The 15,908-nt window shown below is 38.4% G+C and overlaps 1 protein-coding gene across 1 annotated transcript; it reads right to left on the bottom strand.

Moving 5' to 3' along the window:
- Positions 1–9,457: 9,457 nt before the first annotated feature.
- On the bottom strand, positions 9,458–10,268 carry LOC131224061 (EG45-like domain containing protein). The gene is made up of 2 exons (XM_058219634.1): positions 10,132–10,268; positions 9,458–9,995 (listed from the first exon to the last, which is right to left on the bottom strand). Exons 1-2 carry the CDS (start codon positions 10,241–10,243, stop codon positions 9,676–9,678), a joined length of 432 nt encoding a protein of 143 aa, XP_058075617.1. The 5' UTR covers positions 10,244–10,268; the 3' UTR covers positions 9,458–9,675.
- Positions 10,269–15,908: the final 5,640 nt, after the last annotated feature.

Genomic DNA, 15,908 nt, shown 5'->3' with positions numbered 1-15,908 from the left:
ATCTACTCTTTCCATCCGTATTTTTCTAGCTAATTTTAAGGCGTGGCTAAAACATGAAGGGAATCAAATCTCAAGTGGAACATAATAGAGGAAACTGTGGTGATTGGCTATTAATTTAAAAACTTCTTACAAGCCACAAAAGTTTTGGATTAAGTAGATATTTGCATTTTCCCTTCATCCTACTTAGTGTGACCTTATCAACATATTACATGGCAAATAAACATTAGGGTAGAGTTTTTAATGGTGAGCATTCAACCACTGCTATTCTTGTGGTCAGTACGCATGTATAATGCGAGACAAAGCTCTTATGCTATTTTTGACTTGTGTTTTGGGGTTAGTACCTCACTCACAGGCTTTGGGTTCCTTGTGGCGTAGCCTCATGCTCAGTATGCAAATACGTACATCAAGGTGGGCTCCATAGTCATGATATGATGGAACTCAGTGGTACCCCGACCCTGACCGAACCCACTCCAAATTTTTCTATCCTTGTCTTTTTGGAACGGAATGGAGGGGTTAAAGTGGGCCAACTCGTGGCGTCCAACGAGGATGGATCCGAAGGGACGAGGCTTACCTTATAACCCAAGGTTAAAAGAACCCCAAGATATGTGGGTCCCATTATGATGTTTGTGTCATATCCGCTCCATCCATTTATCCATTTTTTCGAACATTTTAATAGATAAGCCCAAACATAATGGAGATAATTGATATGGGTGTAGACACCCCACCTAGGCTAGCAACTTGATGAAGCATGGATAATCCTTATGAACTGAACCAAAACCCTACATTCTACTTAAAACCTAAGCCTTTACCTAAGCCGAGCCATACCCAAGCCGAGCCATACCCGAGCCATTTCTAAGCCAAAACCTCAAACCCAAGCCTTTAACCGCTCTCTAGGCAAGAACGAGCTAGTTGTCTAAGTTTCACATAAGAACAATAAGGGACAGTAATCCAATTACCACTAGCGGTAATCGGATTACTGCCTGCGCCTCTTGAAAGATGTGCCTAGAGCTGCAAATGTGGCTCCCCTGGAAAGTCAACTATGCTGGACCTATTTGACCTTAGAGTTCCTACTATTTACCATTTTACCAAGCCATTTAACCCATAAGAAAATGCCATATGGCATCTCCTTTCCCTCCGCTAATCCTAGGATGCCGCATCATCATTTACCCTCCATAATTTTTAGAATTACTAGAAAACTGTCCCAAGGGGCTATAAAAAACCCCCCTCTTCTCTTCATTTCACACTAATAAAAAACAACTACCAACCAACAAAGAGAATGAGAGAGAGAGAGAGAGAAAGAGAGAGAGAGAGAGAGTGCTTGAGTTCTCAGGCTCCCATCTTTTCCAGCTCCCTCTACCCTCATCCAGTCATCTCTTAGTCTCTCAGTCCTACTTAGGTTAATCCTTCCAACCATGATGCACCTAAACCTCCACGGCATATAAGTGCAAGCCAAAGATCATGCCATTATCACTAGCATTCATATTTTATCAATCGCATCATTGCTTCCCTTCTCAACCCCCCTGCTTCTCCAGGCTGCCATCGAATGTATGCTCTGTAACTTGCCAAAACTCTGGACCTGTCACATCAGAAACTCATGATAGTCTAGTCCTCTTGCATAACATTTTAATGTCATCACATCTCTTCTTAATCTCCTTTCTCCTCTAGACATTCTTTGGACGTATGCTCTATGACTTGTGGTAATTCCGAATGCTGCTGCATCTGAAATCTGACTCTGTCAAGTCTCATTTCAACACTTTACATCCTATCATCTTATTCCCTAAAATTAGCTTACCATACGAAATAGAGACCTGTAACACCCTGAAAATTGGGGGTCATGTATACGCTTGACTCCCGAGTCCCAGGACATCACTTATATCCGATTTTTATTAATTTACGTTTAATCGGGTTTAATTGTGCAACTTGGAATTTCCTGAACATGAAACACAACCACACAAGTCTACTGAAATGAAAGAGATCTAGTATATATACAGTTCCAAAAATATAAATGGGTCGCATAAGGCATTGCCCAACAAAAATCACAAAAAGAATGATATGCCTAAAAGAATAAAGCTGAGTCCACAACTCAGCGATCCAAATCCCGCCTGTCAAGCCGATGGAGAGCCGCCCATCAACTGAAAGTAGGACAGCTCGTCCTCCTCGTCTAAGTTCGTGCCACCAGGCTCCTCATACTCCTCGTCACCTGCAACTACGGGAGAGTCTGATTGGTGTTTTAAAACACCGTCCCAGAGTGGGAGTGAGTGATCAACTCAGTGGGTGCTATTAGTCTTAAGTTGTAACAAGCATCATTCGTATTATGAATTTAATGAAAAACAATCATTCATAAACACCTAACTAATCTTATTAATGCGCATGCATGATGGATGATATGATGCATGCCCTCGCCACAACACTCCCTCGAGCAACTCTATCTAACGATCACGTATGACCAACACTCCCTCAGAGCGACCTCGACTGCCGAGTCGCCAACCTAACTAATGCGATGCGATGATAATGTTAGCCGAGTTCTTAATTAAGTCCATTCATCCAGCAGGTTGGGGAAACTGATACACCCCACGTATCAATGCCCTCAACTGGTTGCGATGCCAAGGCCCCTCAACGTACGAGGCCAGGGCACCGCGATTCTTGATCCCGCCGGGTTCCCCATCCCTGACTTCAAGCACATGGGAAATGCTTAGAAAGTGATCTCTCGCGGTCACTACGGCGAGGCGCGTCACCCCAGCATAGGCCGACAGCTCGGCCACAGTGTCCCATTTCACCATGCCCGGCTCACGAGGCGGTGGATCAGTTTCAAATTTGGTTATCGATGGGCTACAACGGTTGAAGGGTGTTCCAGGTTCCATACATGTATGAGCAAACAGGGTTAACAAAACAAGGTTGGTCAGCCAGTAGACTAGACCGCATGAGTTCAGGCAAGTACGTGGTGGAACGACATCGGGTACAAGCGACCCATGTAGTCTAACTACTGTCGCCCACACGCACTCGCCCAAATCCATGGGTTTAGCCTCAAGACGGTCCTACCAATGGGGCCACCTTCACTCTCCTCATATTCTTGACCAACCTAAGGGTTTGGGTGGTGACTCATAACATGCCAACTAACAGGGTTATCAACTAGCATAAACAACATCATGTTCTCATAATCCTCAATATATAATTTAGAATCTCCTAACAAGAGAGGCTAACAATATCATGAATAAAGGTGCATGTGTGTTGTGTGGGTTGGTGAGGAAGTTAAACACTTTTTACATCTCATAGAGCCAATTTGCACAAGGATTAATAAGGCATACATGATATAGGGAAACATCATGAAGAAAACCAAATAAAACATAAACATGAGAACATCAATTCGTACCAAATCATGTGAGAGGCAAGAACAACATCATATGAGAAAATCAACATGACATACAATTCCATACAATTCCAAACAACCCAACAATTCCTAGGTTTTTCCCTAGATTCTCCAAATGCATCATCCAAACAAACAAAATCATTAGACTCATACTACAATTAGTGCCAGGCCACCTAAGGTTAATAGTCCGCACCTATGAATCGTCGAAGACGTTAGGAAGTGATCTAGGGTTGCCAAACTCGCGGGTCGATTCGTAGAGATCTTGAGCCAAATGAACTTGCATGTTAGGATTACATGCATTTCGTAGCCCAACCCAAAGATTACCAAAAAGGATGGGTGCTTACCTCCCCATTCGGATGGAAGTGGCTTGTAGTTGTGGATATGGGAAGATAAAAGTATTTCTCTAAGGCTCCAAGCTTCCTTGGACCCCACCTCCTACTACACACTCCTTTCCTTTCTTCTTCCTCTCTCTTCCGCTTCTCCCTTTCTCTCTTTCCTTTCTCTAGGGCAAATTCGTATGGGGAGAGGGGTGCCCCAAAGAAGCCCTTTTTATAATGCCAGGTTTGGTGCAAATGGCCCCAAGTGTTGGATTTTTATTATACTAACCCTATGTGAGGGTTTTTCTAGCCTTTAGGGCCCACTATGGGGTGTAGGAGTCGACACTCACCGTTGGATAGTTGACCCTGGTGATGATCTACGCACAGACACAATCGGCCCGCCATTTGGACGCGCCGATCGACAGATATGATTAAAAGCCTGTTCAACGGTCACCGATAGTCAATCAGGGTCGTGGCTTTATGAATATGAGAAGGAAAATATCCTTACTCTACGAGTGAAGTTTGGTCACAAACCGACAGTTCAAAATTCTCAACTTTGTATAAGAGTGGACGACTCAATTCACTTAAGTTCCAGTTCCTTTCTTTAGGGTATTTGCACTTCTCATGCACTCGTCCTTCGGCTCAAGTTGAGCAGTTCTGGACAGTACCCTGGTCCGACTCCCACGATGGGCGTTAAGCCCAATAAGATGAACTTTATTCTATAGTTTTGGAACTAGTGGCCCACCAACGAGCAGTCTAGAGCTTGTTTGGAGAATCGAGGCATTTTTGGAATGAATTAGGTATTGACATTTTTCGTGGGTACTGATTAGAGTTTGGATTAACTATGTTCATAGTGTAGCCTATTTATAATTAGTGAAAGTAGAGATTTGGTCATGATTACTCCAAGCCGTTGGTTTTAGGCTAAAAGAGTAACGGGGTTCATTTGGTCTATTAGCCAAGATCCGGGCCTTATCTGACTCGACTTCGGTTAGATCTTTAATTTAGTTATGATTTTCTTGATTAGTTAGCGATGGGTCGATTAGATTTGGGTCTTATGTGAGTAAATCATGGGGCTACACCTAATATTCAAGTGATTGGACGGATTTATTGGCTTCCTAAAGCTGATTAATTGAACTTGTGCGGTTCTTTACTTGTACCACCCTTGTATAAACTAACATTGAGTGCTAATGGTCATTAAGTGATATTATAAGTTAATTAATAAAAAAAATTTCAAGGATTTTTTTGAAAATCCAAAACAGTGAAAATCCAGGATGTTACAAGACCGTACACCTATATAGGCAAAGAGGGTACTTAACATTTTCTCTCATTGTAATCGAGATCCCTTACTCAGAATCTCAGGTTGCAAATCAGGAGTCAACTAAAAGCAAGAGAGTCTTCAGATTCTTTAGCTTTTATAGATTCTACAGGTTCTATCCGATTGCTGAATTTTTGAGATAATTAACTAGTGGCGTTTCTAAGTCTATCGTATCATCAATCCAAATCAGCCCATACAGCCTTAAAACAAAGATAAATTGGTGTGGGTGCCAATTTCCAGTGTTCATAGCGGGCCACACCTTAGGAAATCGTTAGAACCTACTTGGGGCACATGCAATGTTTATATGCCATCCAATTGGTTCATAAGGTGATTCCCGCATGTGCTTGTGGGACATCTGCACCATGCAAACGATATGCCCCATAATGACGATCCCCATTGGCAAAAATAAGCACATCCACTCATTATGTGGGCTCCACCTTTACCTGTGAGACATCCACATCAGCGGGACATCTCCTCTGTGCAAATGATAAGCCCCACTGATCTCGAAAATCAGGCTTATCCACTCAGTAGGTGGGTTCCGCCTGTACTTGAGGGACATCCACACCATGCAAACCATAGGCGCCACGATGACAATCACCATCATTGAAAATCACTACTCAAACCATTAAATATGCAGCTCCATCATCAAAATCACTAAGGGGGCATTTGGATCATATGTTACTTAGAATAAGCTATTTATGCCTCAAATAATTTACCTTAATTTTTACTTATTAAGCAAATAAGTACGTTTGGTAAATAATGTAATCATCAGTTTTCTGTTCCTGATGCCAGTCTCTCTTCAACAACTTATAAAAAGTAGAAAAGCTTAAAAAAAGTAGAAATGCTTTAAAAAAAATAAACGAAGTGATTAAGCAATTTTAAGTAAAAAAATTTCTTATAATTAATCATGAACCAAGCTTACTCATATGAAATAAGTTACTTATCTACTATTGTAAGTAGAAAAGTAACTTATTTGGTATATCCAAACAGGCCCTAAATATGTCTACTGAAATCAATGGTCAGGAGCACTATACCTCAGGCCCACAGCACAAAACGTTTACAACACCACGTGTAAAGTGGGCCCCACGTGCGCAATGGGCCATACTTGCACAATCAGCCCAGGTGTACAGTGGGCCCCACATTCACAATCAGCCCAGGTGTACAGTGGGCCCCACATGCGATTTTGGGAGGGGAAATGGGCTCATCCCGTAACCCGCTTCTCCCTTTTACCACAGTCAACGTAAGCTAATATTCTCATTGGATATATAGCACAACGTGGCGCGTATCATTTTTCCTTTGTTTAAATATGAAGGGGTCATGCTATGAGCTTTAACGTCTTAGTATGGGACGAATCTTTAAATAATTGACAGTGAGGTTGCAAGTCAAACAGTACAATTAATGTTATTGTCTTTATTGTTTTAAACATATCATGAACTCCTTTTTGTCGTTTCCTTTGTTTTCTCTTCACATTTTTCTATTCCAGATTCTAATAAATAATGAAGTCTTGTTGCTAGAAACTATGTACTAGAGATCAAGATGACTAAAATATAATTACTCATCTACCAGAAATTCCAAACTCTGTTTGGTTCACACAATAAAAACAAATGACAATCGTCCAAAAATCTCTAAATTCATATGATGGCCCACTTGATGGTTGAATCAGCATCATTTTTGGTGGCCCGCTTGATAGTTGAATAAGCATAATTTTTGGGAGTACCATTTTTATTTAGGGGCAACCGTAGACCGGTTGGATGCTAACATACACCAAAGTGGCCTGACACCCAAACTAGTTGCATCTACAACCAGTTGCATGTGAGACCTTTCCATAAATCTTTTTCTTTATATTATTTTAAAAAATAAATTATTTTGAACATTTGCCAAATCTTCTTGGTGTTTTAAAACTCGGACTGATATGGTCAAATTAGATTATTATTTTTTGGAAACTAGCAAGAAAGAATTGACTCTTTTATCATTTGCTTAGGACAGAGCACAAGGACACTCAAATCCAACCATCCATCGATTGACCACATAATCATCAAGGACTATCAATCATTATCATCAACCAAAGATCTTATCCATCTACTAGTCGTATTATTGATGGAGAAGCAGACTTTTGATAGTCATGCGGAACTACCAAAAAGATTCTAATGGGACTCGAAGAATTGATGGAGCGGTTTGGTGGGTGGGGCGTTTCTAGCCAAAACTTTCAGCCCAAACTTTAATATATAAAACCTGAAAAGATTACAAGTAAAGAGAAGAAAAAACTCTAAAAAAAGAAGAAAAAAAAATGATACAAAAGAAAAGAAAGAGCTTAGATAAAGGCCTAAAACTCAAGCTAGGAATGGAGCTCATTGGATTAGATTTGGACATAGGAAGGAACTGTGTCACCTGTAAACCCACTCGAGAAACAATACCACCTCGCCCCAGCTGATCCAGTGTTTGGATCAAGTGTTTACCGGGGTTGGACAAGCTCCGAACACTCAGCCAGATTTACTGTACATTGGCTTGGTGGCTTAAACCATAGTTTAAAAGCCTGAAAACTCGACTTGATGAATTGTTCATTCAGGTTGGGTCCACTCAAAGGTTGGTTGACCCAACTCAACTCGGTAGTTAATATCAATAAACTAAAAATAATAAGATTAGGAAGTAATATTTAAATCAGTTACCTTAGTATGTCTTATAAATGAGAAACCAAGCAACAACTGATTGCATAGCTCTACAATTGGGTGCATTGCACCATTAGCAGAGGTCATGGGCTTAAAAGGAAAGTGACTCATTTTGAGTCACACTGAGTTAACTGAGTTAGCAGGTTGATTTGATGAGTCTTCTTGAGTAAGGGCCAAGTCACTCTAAGATTCGAGTTTATCATTGAATCACTTGGAATCTTCGCCATTTGAGTTGACTCAGCCAAGCTAGTAAGTTTTAGGAGTAATTTGGATGCTTGTAATTTTTTTTCTTGTAAACACACTGCACCTGAAAAGAGTTTAACGTGTAATCGGTTTATATGCTATTTCGTTTGGCTTTTAAGTGATAATTTGTTTATTGGTAATTTTTGCTAAACTGAGTTTTAGAATAATGTCCTACTGTGATCTTTCAAAACAGATGTACGGAGTGAATTTATCACAGACATCTCTGCTGACCCCACACAGCCCTGGGCCCGGGTCACAAGCAATCCACTCCCCTTGCCCTTGAGCCACGGTAATGTTTTGTTCGACTAGCACAAGGTGACAAGAGAGACGGTCCCCAACGTGGGCGGTTCACGAGGAACGCAGATCGGTCCTGACTATGTAGCCCACCATGATGTATATACTTTATATCCATGCCGTCCACCCGTTTTTCCATCGCATTCAGTGTATACACCGAAGAATGAAGAAGATCGAAATCTCAGGTAGACCACACTACAGGAAAAGGTGGTGATTGAAGGCCCACCATTAAAAAATTTCTAGGGCCCGTAGTAATGTTTATTTACCATCCAACCCGTTGATAAAGCCACAAAGACTTGGATGAAGGGAAAACATAAATATCAGCTTGATCCAAAAACTTTTGCGGTCCATATGAGATTTGTATCTTCTCTGTTTTTAAGCTCGTGTTCTAAAATGAGATGGAAATATGGATGGACCGCATGGATATAAAATACATAAATCCAAGTGGGCTCCACAGTCACAGATCCACCAACCTCGGTAGTTCCGGGAGAGGAGCTAGCGTCCATTCAAGAGAGGAACGACACCATCACATCGTCACCATAGGAACACGAGGGCAGTTGGGTCTCCGTTGGTAGACTCTCAAGAGTTTAAACACCCGGTCAAGGGTTTGAGTGACCATAGGTGGTGAAATCCTACCACGGTGTGAGTGTGTGGGGGTGTGTGCGCGCCTGTGAATTAAAAAAAGAAAAAAAAAAAACATAGGGCGGTGCACATCTTTCTTACTATTGCCTGTCACACGTGGCACCACCGCACAAGTGTGAATCATACAAGCCTCTCTTCGAGTGGACCCGACCCCGAAGGTCTAGAAAATCGAACCGATCTGATCATCAGATGGGCCTAACATGGTGTGAATTTGGACCGTCGGTCAATTTCTCATAGCTAGTGATTTATTTTGTACAGGAGTGGCTCCACCCGCTGATCAACCTGGCCAATTTTGTAGAAAAAGCATCTACTCAGTGGAGGTCCAACTGATGATCCGCTTGGATCCTCCGCACGTGAGCCGCATATACAATTTCACCTGCATTCTTGTCACGTGCAACCAACAACAACAGCCAAACATCGCCACAGAAAATACTTCTCTAATAAATTATTCCACACTCTTGAAGAAGTGGAATTCAAAGGTTTATCTCAATGCTCTAGAAGAAGTTGAATTCAAAGGTTTATCTCAATGTTGAAAAATCTTCCCATACAACATTGTACACGAACTTTCACATGCAACGCTTTATCTAGTGCCAAGTACTTGTCACTTGTATAGAACATCCAAGCTGTTGAAAAGGGGGGGCCACACAATGAGATAACCTGGATCGAAAATCAGAATAGTCCATTCATCAGGCAGGCCACACCGTATTAAGAAATAGATCAATGGACAGATGATGATCTGACCCAATGTGCAGATATATTACATCTTCAACATGTTGTGTTGATAATCAATAGAATAAAATAAAAATGTCTGCAACACTTCCTTACCATCGATCACTCCCATGCAATTGGTAATAAGTCATTGGCCATCTCTGTAGGAGGCACGTTCGCGATCATCCGAAATGCATTGACAGACAGTACGATTGTTGTCCCGGACACCGAAGGGCGCGAACCCGAAGTAGCTGCTCGATCGACGATCCTGACCTGAATTGTCTGGCCCACAACACAAACATTCCTTGGTGTGGCTGCACTAAAGCGCTGTACCAATAATTGCCTCCCACAAGACGCTCCATTGTCCCATATCCCTTCGCCGGCTGCGGCAAACAGATTGTTCTCCAGCAACTGACTCGTATCGTTACCATAGCAAGCTGTAGCTGTAGCTCAAATGAAAGGAAACACAATAAAAACAGAAGAAAAAATGGAAACAGAAGACAAGTAAGATGATGATGAATGATTGTCTTTCTTTCCTGTTCTCGTTTAATGTCTTTGTAATACTTTTTGGGTACTTACGTATGTAGGGAGGGTTGTAGAATGCAGCAGTGCCTACTTCTGCACGGGAGTGATGGAGGAAGAGAGCCATGAGAAAGGAGAGCCATGACAAGAGATGTTGAGGTCTGAACATGGCTTGTGGCGGAAGGAGAAGGAATGAAATTATCTATCTACTTAAACGGTTTAAATAGAGTGAGAAGATTCTTTACGGCTCAAGTGGTAGGTAGACAGGTAAATAAGGAAACCGGCTCTGTTTTTTAAATCAATATATACATATATAGGGGGAATGCATCAAGAACAAAGAGTCAAATGTACTCAATATAGAATCATTTACATGCCATGTGAAATCTGGAAAATACACGTAATGGACCATGGAGCATGGCACTAAAAAATTAATAGGAGCCTTAATCCACAAGCAATGCAGATGGGTCAGGGCTGATCTCAGCCATAGATTATAATGACTATAGGTCTCACATGGACAACTTGATATACCTTATTGATTGGTATATCACTTTGAATTCATGTGTATGGGTTAGTTGAGAGTGCGTTCTCTAGTAATTTTTGAAAACTTAAGATTAAACATGATGGTTATTGATCAGGGAGAGTTGGGAGGATTTCAATATTCAAATGCACATATGATATACTTGTGGACGTTCTATCATAGCATTTACTGTCATCCTATATAAGGAGATGAACCTAGGTTTGGATAAATAGTCTTCAACATTAGGGAGTCAACTTGCTGTCAATGTGCCTTGGCTCTTAACTCACATAGAAGTGTGATTTGCCATGGATACATGATTTAGGTTAGGACATTCGAACACTTACATTGGTTGAATCAAGATCAAATCACCACTTTGGGAGCCCATTGGCTCAAACTATAACAATCCGAAATTTTGGGTGTGAGTTTACATATACATAAGGATGTATGATTACACTTGTTCAACTCTACACTAGTAGATTCATTAATATTTATGTAGTTTAACTTGAATTTAACCATAGAGAGCATTTTTCAACGGTTGATTAATAGGAGAAACCCTTAAATATCTTAATATTCTCACCCGTTCATCAAACCGACCATTAAATCAACTATTTACCACTAGATGAGGATATCTAACCGACTGCTTTAAATTTGGACCACTTGATCAAAGTAAAGTAACTATTAGATCTTCATATGCACTCGTACACACGCCAAATTAATATTCTGATCCGTTCATCTTATTTGTCAATTATGAATATGCTTAATTTACCGTCAAAATCATGATCTACACATTTTACTTTTTTTTTTTTTTAATTTTTTAATTTTTTAATTTTTTAATTTTTTAATTTTTTAATTTTTTACACACGCACACACACCTCTACACACTCACATGACCTGAATCATGTATCTATGACAAATTACATAATACATTCTCATCTACACATTTTACACCTGTGAACCAATAACTTGAATGTAACATAAGACATTTCTAACATAGATTGCATCCAAAAGCTACTTTATACATATCCATTTACAAAAATGACCATACAATAACCCATAAATATGATTAACATTTTAACCATCTACTTTATTAAAATTTAGACCATCAATTGATCAACCATCACAGTCCGATCTGCCAACTGGGCCATTCAAATGTCTAAATGAACTATTCATTAGGGAGATCATAGGGTATACATCGAAACTATCGGTTAATTTTTACATAGGATGTCGGTAGACGTTGTTTTGAGTTATAAATAGACTTAAGCCGTTAAATAGGCATCTTAGTCATCCTTGAGAAATCAAGGGCCAAACTTAGTCTGTTTATAGAGCACACAAAATGGTGATCTTTATTAAAGTTTCGCTCTAAATTGACGGTCTAAAAAGAAAATATTTAACTTTAAAATTTTTTATTAAAAATGGGAGATAAGACTCATCCGTCTCGAGGGAATGATCCAGATATTTATTAAACAAATAAAAATATATATTAAAAAAAAGAAAAAGGAAAACCAACTACAACATTTTAAGACTTCTAGAAACCCACGTCTCTTCATGACACTGACAACAACACCCTATTACTGTCCATTCACCGTATGTGAAGCCAAGACATGTATGATCCAGGTCATTCACCTGTTGGGCAAGAAGCGGTCAACAACGGATATTTAATTTTCATGATTCCCTGTCATGTCATGCAGTACACCTATAGATCTTTTGTGTCCCAATGTAATTCGACGGAGTGGCACCCACATTAAATTAACAAAAGAAAAGAAAATTTTAAAAATAAAATAAAATACCAACGTCCACTACTGACGTGCCAAAACTGGAGAAGCTTTTCATACTTATCTTCCTTCTTTGATCAGGACTGTTGTGGTGACCCATCTCATGTGAACCGTTCATCATGAGGGGCCTACTTATAGATCCAAGCCATTCATCAAATCAGGGCTTGAATGAAGTTTTTAACATTAGGTATTCCCTACCCAAAGTAGCATTGTATGGCTCATCCAAAGCCTAGAAATTATCTTTTTTTTTTTTGGATTGAATTCATGTGTGACCAGGAGAACTGATGAATGGTGTGGATCCCTTACCAAACCCTTCTATAGACCCCATTTATCATCTTATATTTCCCCAATCCACAATTAGACATTTGGAACGAAGGAAATCTCTTTCCGTTACCTGTAACCGCATCAAACCAACACATGCAGATTACGCTTGGGGTCTATCCAGAACTCTTGCGAGAGTTTAAGACTCTATAAAAGAACTTTCTTGTCTAAAATGAGAGGATGCATAAAATCATAAGATTTATAGAGAAAATATTGTGTATATCACTGAGTCGACCTAACCGAGTTGAGTTGTGATCTAGGGTGTTTGGAATTTGAACATGGATTTCTTTCATCATTAGTGCTTATCTGTAATAGTACAATAACTTGTGTTAAGTTGCACTGGTTTTCCTGAGATAGACTAGGGTGACTCAGTACACTCTCGTTGAAGTCGTGGGTTGAGCCTTGTTGATGTTAAACGTGTTCAAGGAGTCGCTTGATAGAGTTTGAGGCAGGTTGAATCGATGATGAAGTAATTTGAAGTGCAAATAGTTCCGATACCATCTAAACGCAATAACATTAAACAGGTGAGTGATCTCGATGTATTTCCCATCCATCAAGTTAAAGTAGATTGATTGTTTGATGTGTTGTATTATTATCCGGATTTAATTGATATGATTTAATTAATATGATTTAATTGACATGTACTCTTAGTTGATTTAAATGACTGTGTGATTTCTGTATTAATAATGATATGATTTGATTAATGTGTTAGACTATATTAATTCAAATGTGATAATCGAAATAATCTATACAATACATAATTCATGATTACTTGGTGCATGTATCAATTGCATGCACAACACATGCTAGATTTATGAGGGACCTCCCTGGATGGTGTATCCTGGTAGAATCGTTATCAGAAGCCCACTATACTAGTGGAAGCCTACTCAATGAGTAGATGCGGACCTTGCCTATGCCTACCAAATGGTAGAAGCTTACCAAGATGCGAGTTGACGAGTTTCCAACTCAACCAAGTGGACAGATTCCCACTTGATGCATTGATGCATTGCATTTACATTTTAAAAAAAAATTATATTGTATATGATTATTAGTATTCTATTATAATTTGATGTAAAGAACTATGTTGAGAATTCTCACTAGGCCTGGCTAACTTATCCTTTTTATTGATGGAAAAACCATACAGATGTGAATGAGGGTGAGCCGGTGGCTCAAGAATAGGAATACATGGTTGAGCCGAAAAGGACTTAAGGGACATGTGGCTCTACTTGACAGAGGAAGAAGTTGCTGCCTTAGATTAATTATGATATTTTTACTTTAATTATATTTGATTTTCTTATATTGTTAATCAATTCTTTAAGTTGTTGGACATACTTATTTCACTCATAAGACCTGAATGGGAGGGTCCTTAGTTATGTTTATGATTGATTATTAGAATAAATGATCGTTTCTTATTTTTTTGAGATGTTGTTGAGTATGAATAGAATGTAAATATACGATAGAGCTACTAGGTAGATGAATAATTGTATAATTGAATGAAATTAGTACACTCAGTGTACGTGTCATGGGCCGAAACTCGAGTCTGAGGGTGCACATTCTGTACTTAAATTTCGGGGCGTGACAGAATGGTATCAGAGAGAGACTCGTTTTAAACTTATTGTGACCTGTAGGTTATGATCCTACATACATACATAATTGGTAGATCCCCTTTAATTAGAAATTGTACACTTGGGATTTTCTATTTGAATATTGTGTATTATGGAGAATGTAGACAAAAAAAAAAAGGATTCCTTATTCATTGATGTATTACTTAAAAAAAAAAAATGTACAAAACTACATTAGGACGTTTCCGTGTACTTTGATTTAATATTATTTGAACCGTAAAGTTAAATTAAAACATTAAATTTCCTAAAGTCCTGCTGGATAGAAATGGACAGCAGTAGACACTGTAATTAGAAAATTTGTAATTATAAATAAAATTTTGATATAGGTAATTCAAAATCCTACTCGTAGGTTTTTTTTTTAATTTAAAAAAAAAGTTTATGTTATTGAAAAGAAAATATTTAGAAAAAAAAGTCTGAATTTGATATTAACTGTATTAATTTAGGGAGTTGGTACATTTTAGCCTAAATTTGTTTGTTTTAGTCAGATCTGACGGCAAGAATTTTAAAATATTTATAATTAGTGAAATAAGGTAAAATTTTACAAAGATAGTAAACTTATAATAGGATCTTCAATAATAATAATAATAATCGTATAAAATAATCCAATGTCTAAAACTATTGATAATATCAATATGACCATAAATTATTTTTTTATACTATATTTCAAATCTCGAGGACGAGATTTTATTTTAAGGGGGGTAGAATGTATCAACCTAAAATTTTGGGTGCGAGTTTACCTATACATAAGAATGTATGATTACACTTGTTCAACTCTGCACTCGTCGATCCATTAATATATATGCAGTTTAACTTGAATCTAACTATAGGGAACACTTTTCAACGGTTGATTAATAGGACAAACCCCTGAATACCTTAGTATTCTCACCCGTTCATTAAACCGATCGTTAAATCAACGATTTACCTCTAGATGAGGATATCTAACCGACTGCTTTAAATTTGGACCACTTGATCAAAGTAAAGTAACTAATAGATAGTCATATCCACTTGTACACATATCAAATTAACATTCTGATCCGTTCATCTTATTTGTTAATTATGAATATGCTTAATTTACCGTCAAAATCATGATCTACACATTTTACACCTGTGAATCAATGACTTGAATATAACATTATACATTTCTAACATAAATCGCATACAAAAACTACTTTATACGTATCCATTTACAAAAATGACCGTACAATAACCCATAAATATGATTAACATTTTAACCATCTACTTAATTAAAATTTAGACCATCAATTGATCATCCATCACAATCTGATCTGCCAACTGGGCCATCCAAATATCTAAATGAACCATTCATCAAGGAGATTATAGGGTATACATCGAAACTACCGGTTAATTTTTACATAGGATATCGGTAGAAGTTGTTTTGAGTTATAAATAGGCTTAAGCTGTTAAATAGGCATCTTGGTCATCTTTGAGAAATCAAAGCCCAAACTTGGTCTATTGATAGAGGATGCAAAATGGTGATCTTTGGTAAAGTATCACTCTAAATTGATGGTCTAAAAAGAAAATATTTAACTTTAAAAACTTTATATATATATATATATATATATATATATATATATATATATA

The sequence above is a fragment of the Magnolia sinica genome, chromosome 13, assembly GCF_029962835.1.
Source record: "Magnolia sinica isolate HGM2019 chromosome 13, MsV1, whole genome shotgun sequence".
Taxonomy (NCBI): domain Eukaryota; kingdom Viridiplantae; phylum Streptophyta; class Magnoliopsida; order Magnoliales; family Magnoliaceae; genus Magnolia; species Magnolia sinica.
Note: the sequence above shows the minus strand (reverse complement) of the source record. Positions and strands in the feature narration are given on the sequence as shown.

Coding starts and splice junctions, on each gene's coding strand:
- LOC131224061 (XM_058219634.1), bottom strand. CDS start 10,243: ATGTTCAGACCTCAACATCTCTTGTCATGGCTCTCCTTTCTCATGGCT. Junction 9,996..10,131: donor CTACAACCCTCCCTACATAC/GTAAGTACCCAA, acceptor TTTGAGCTACAG/CTACAGCTTGCTATGGTAAC.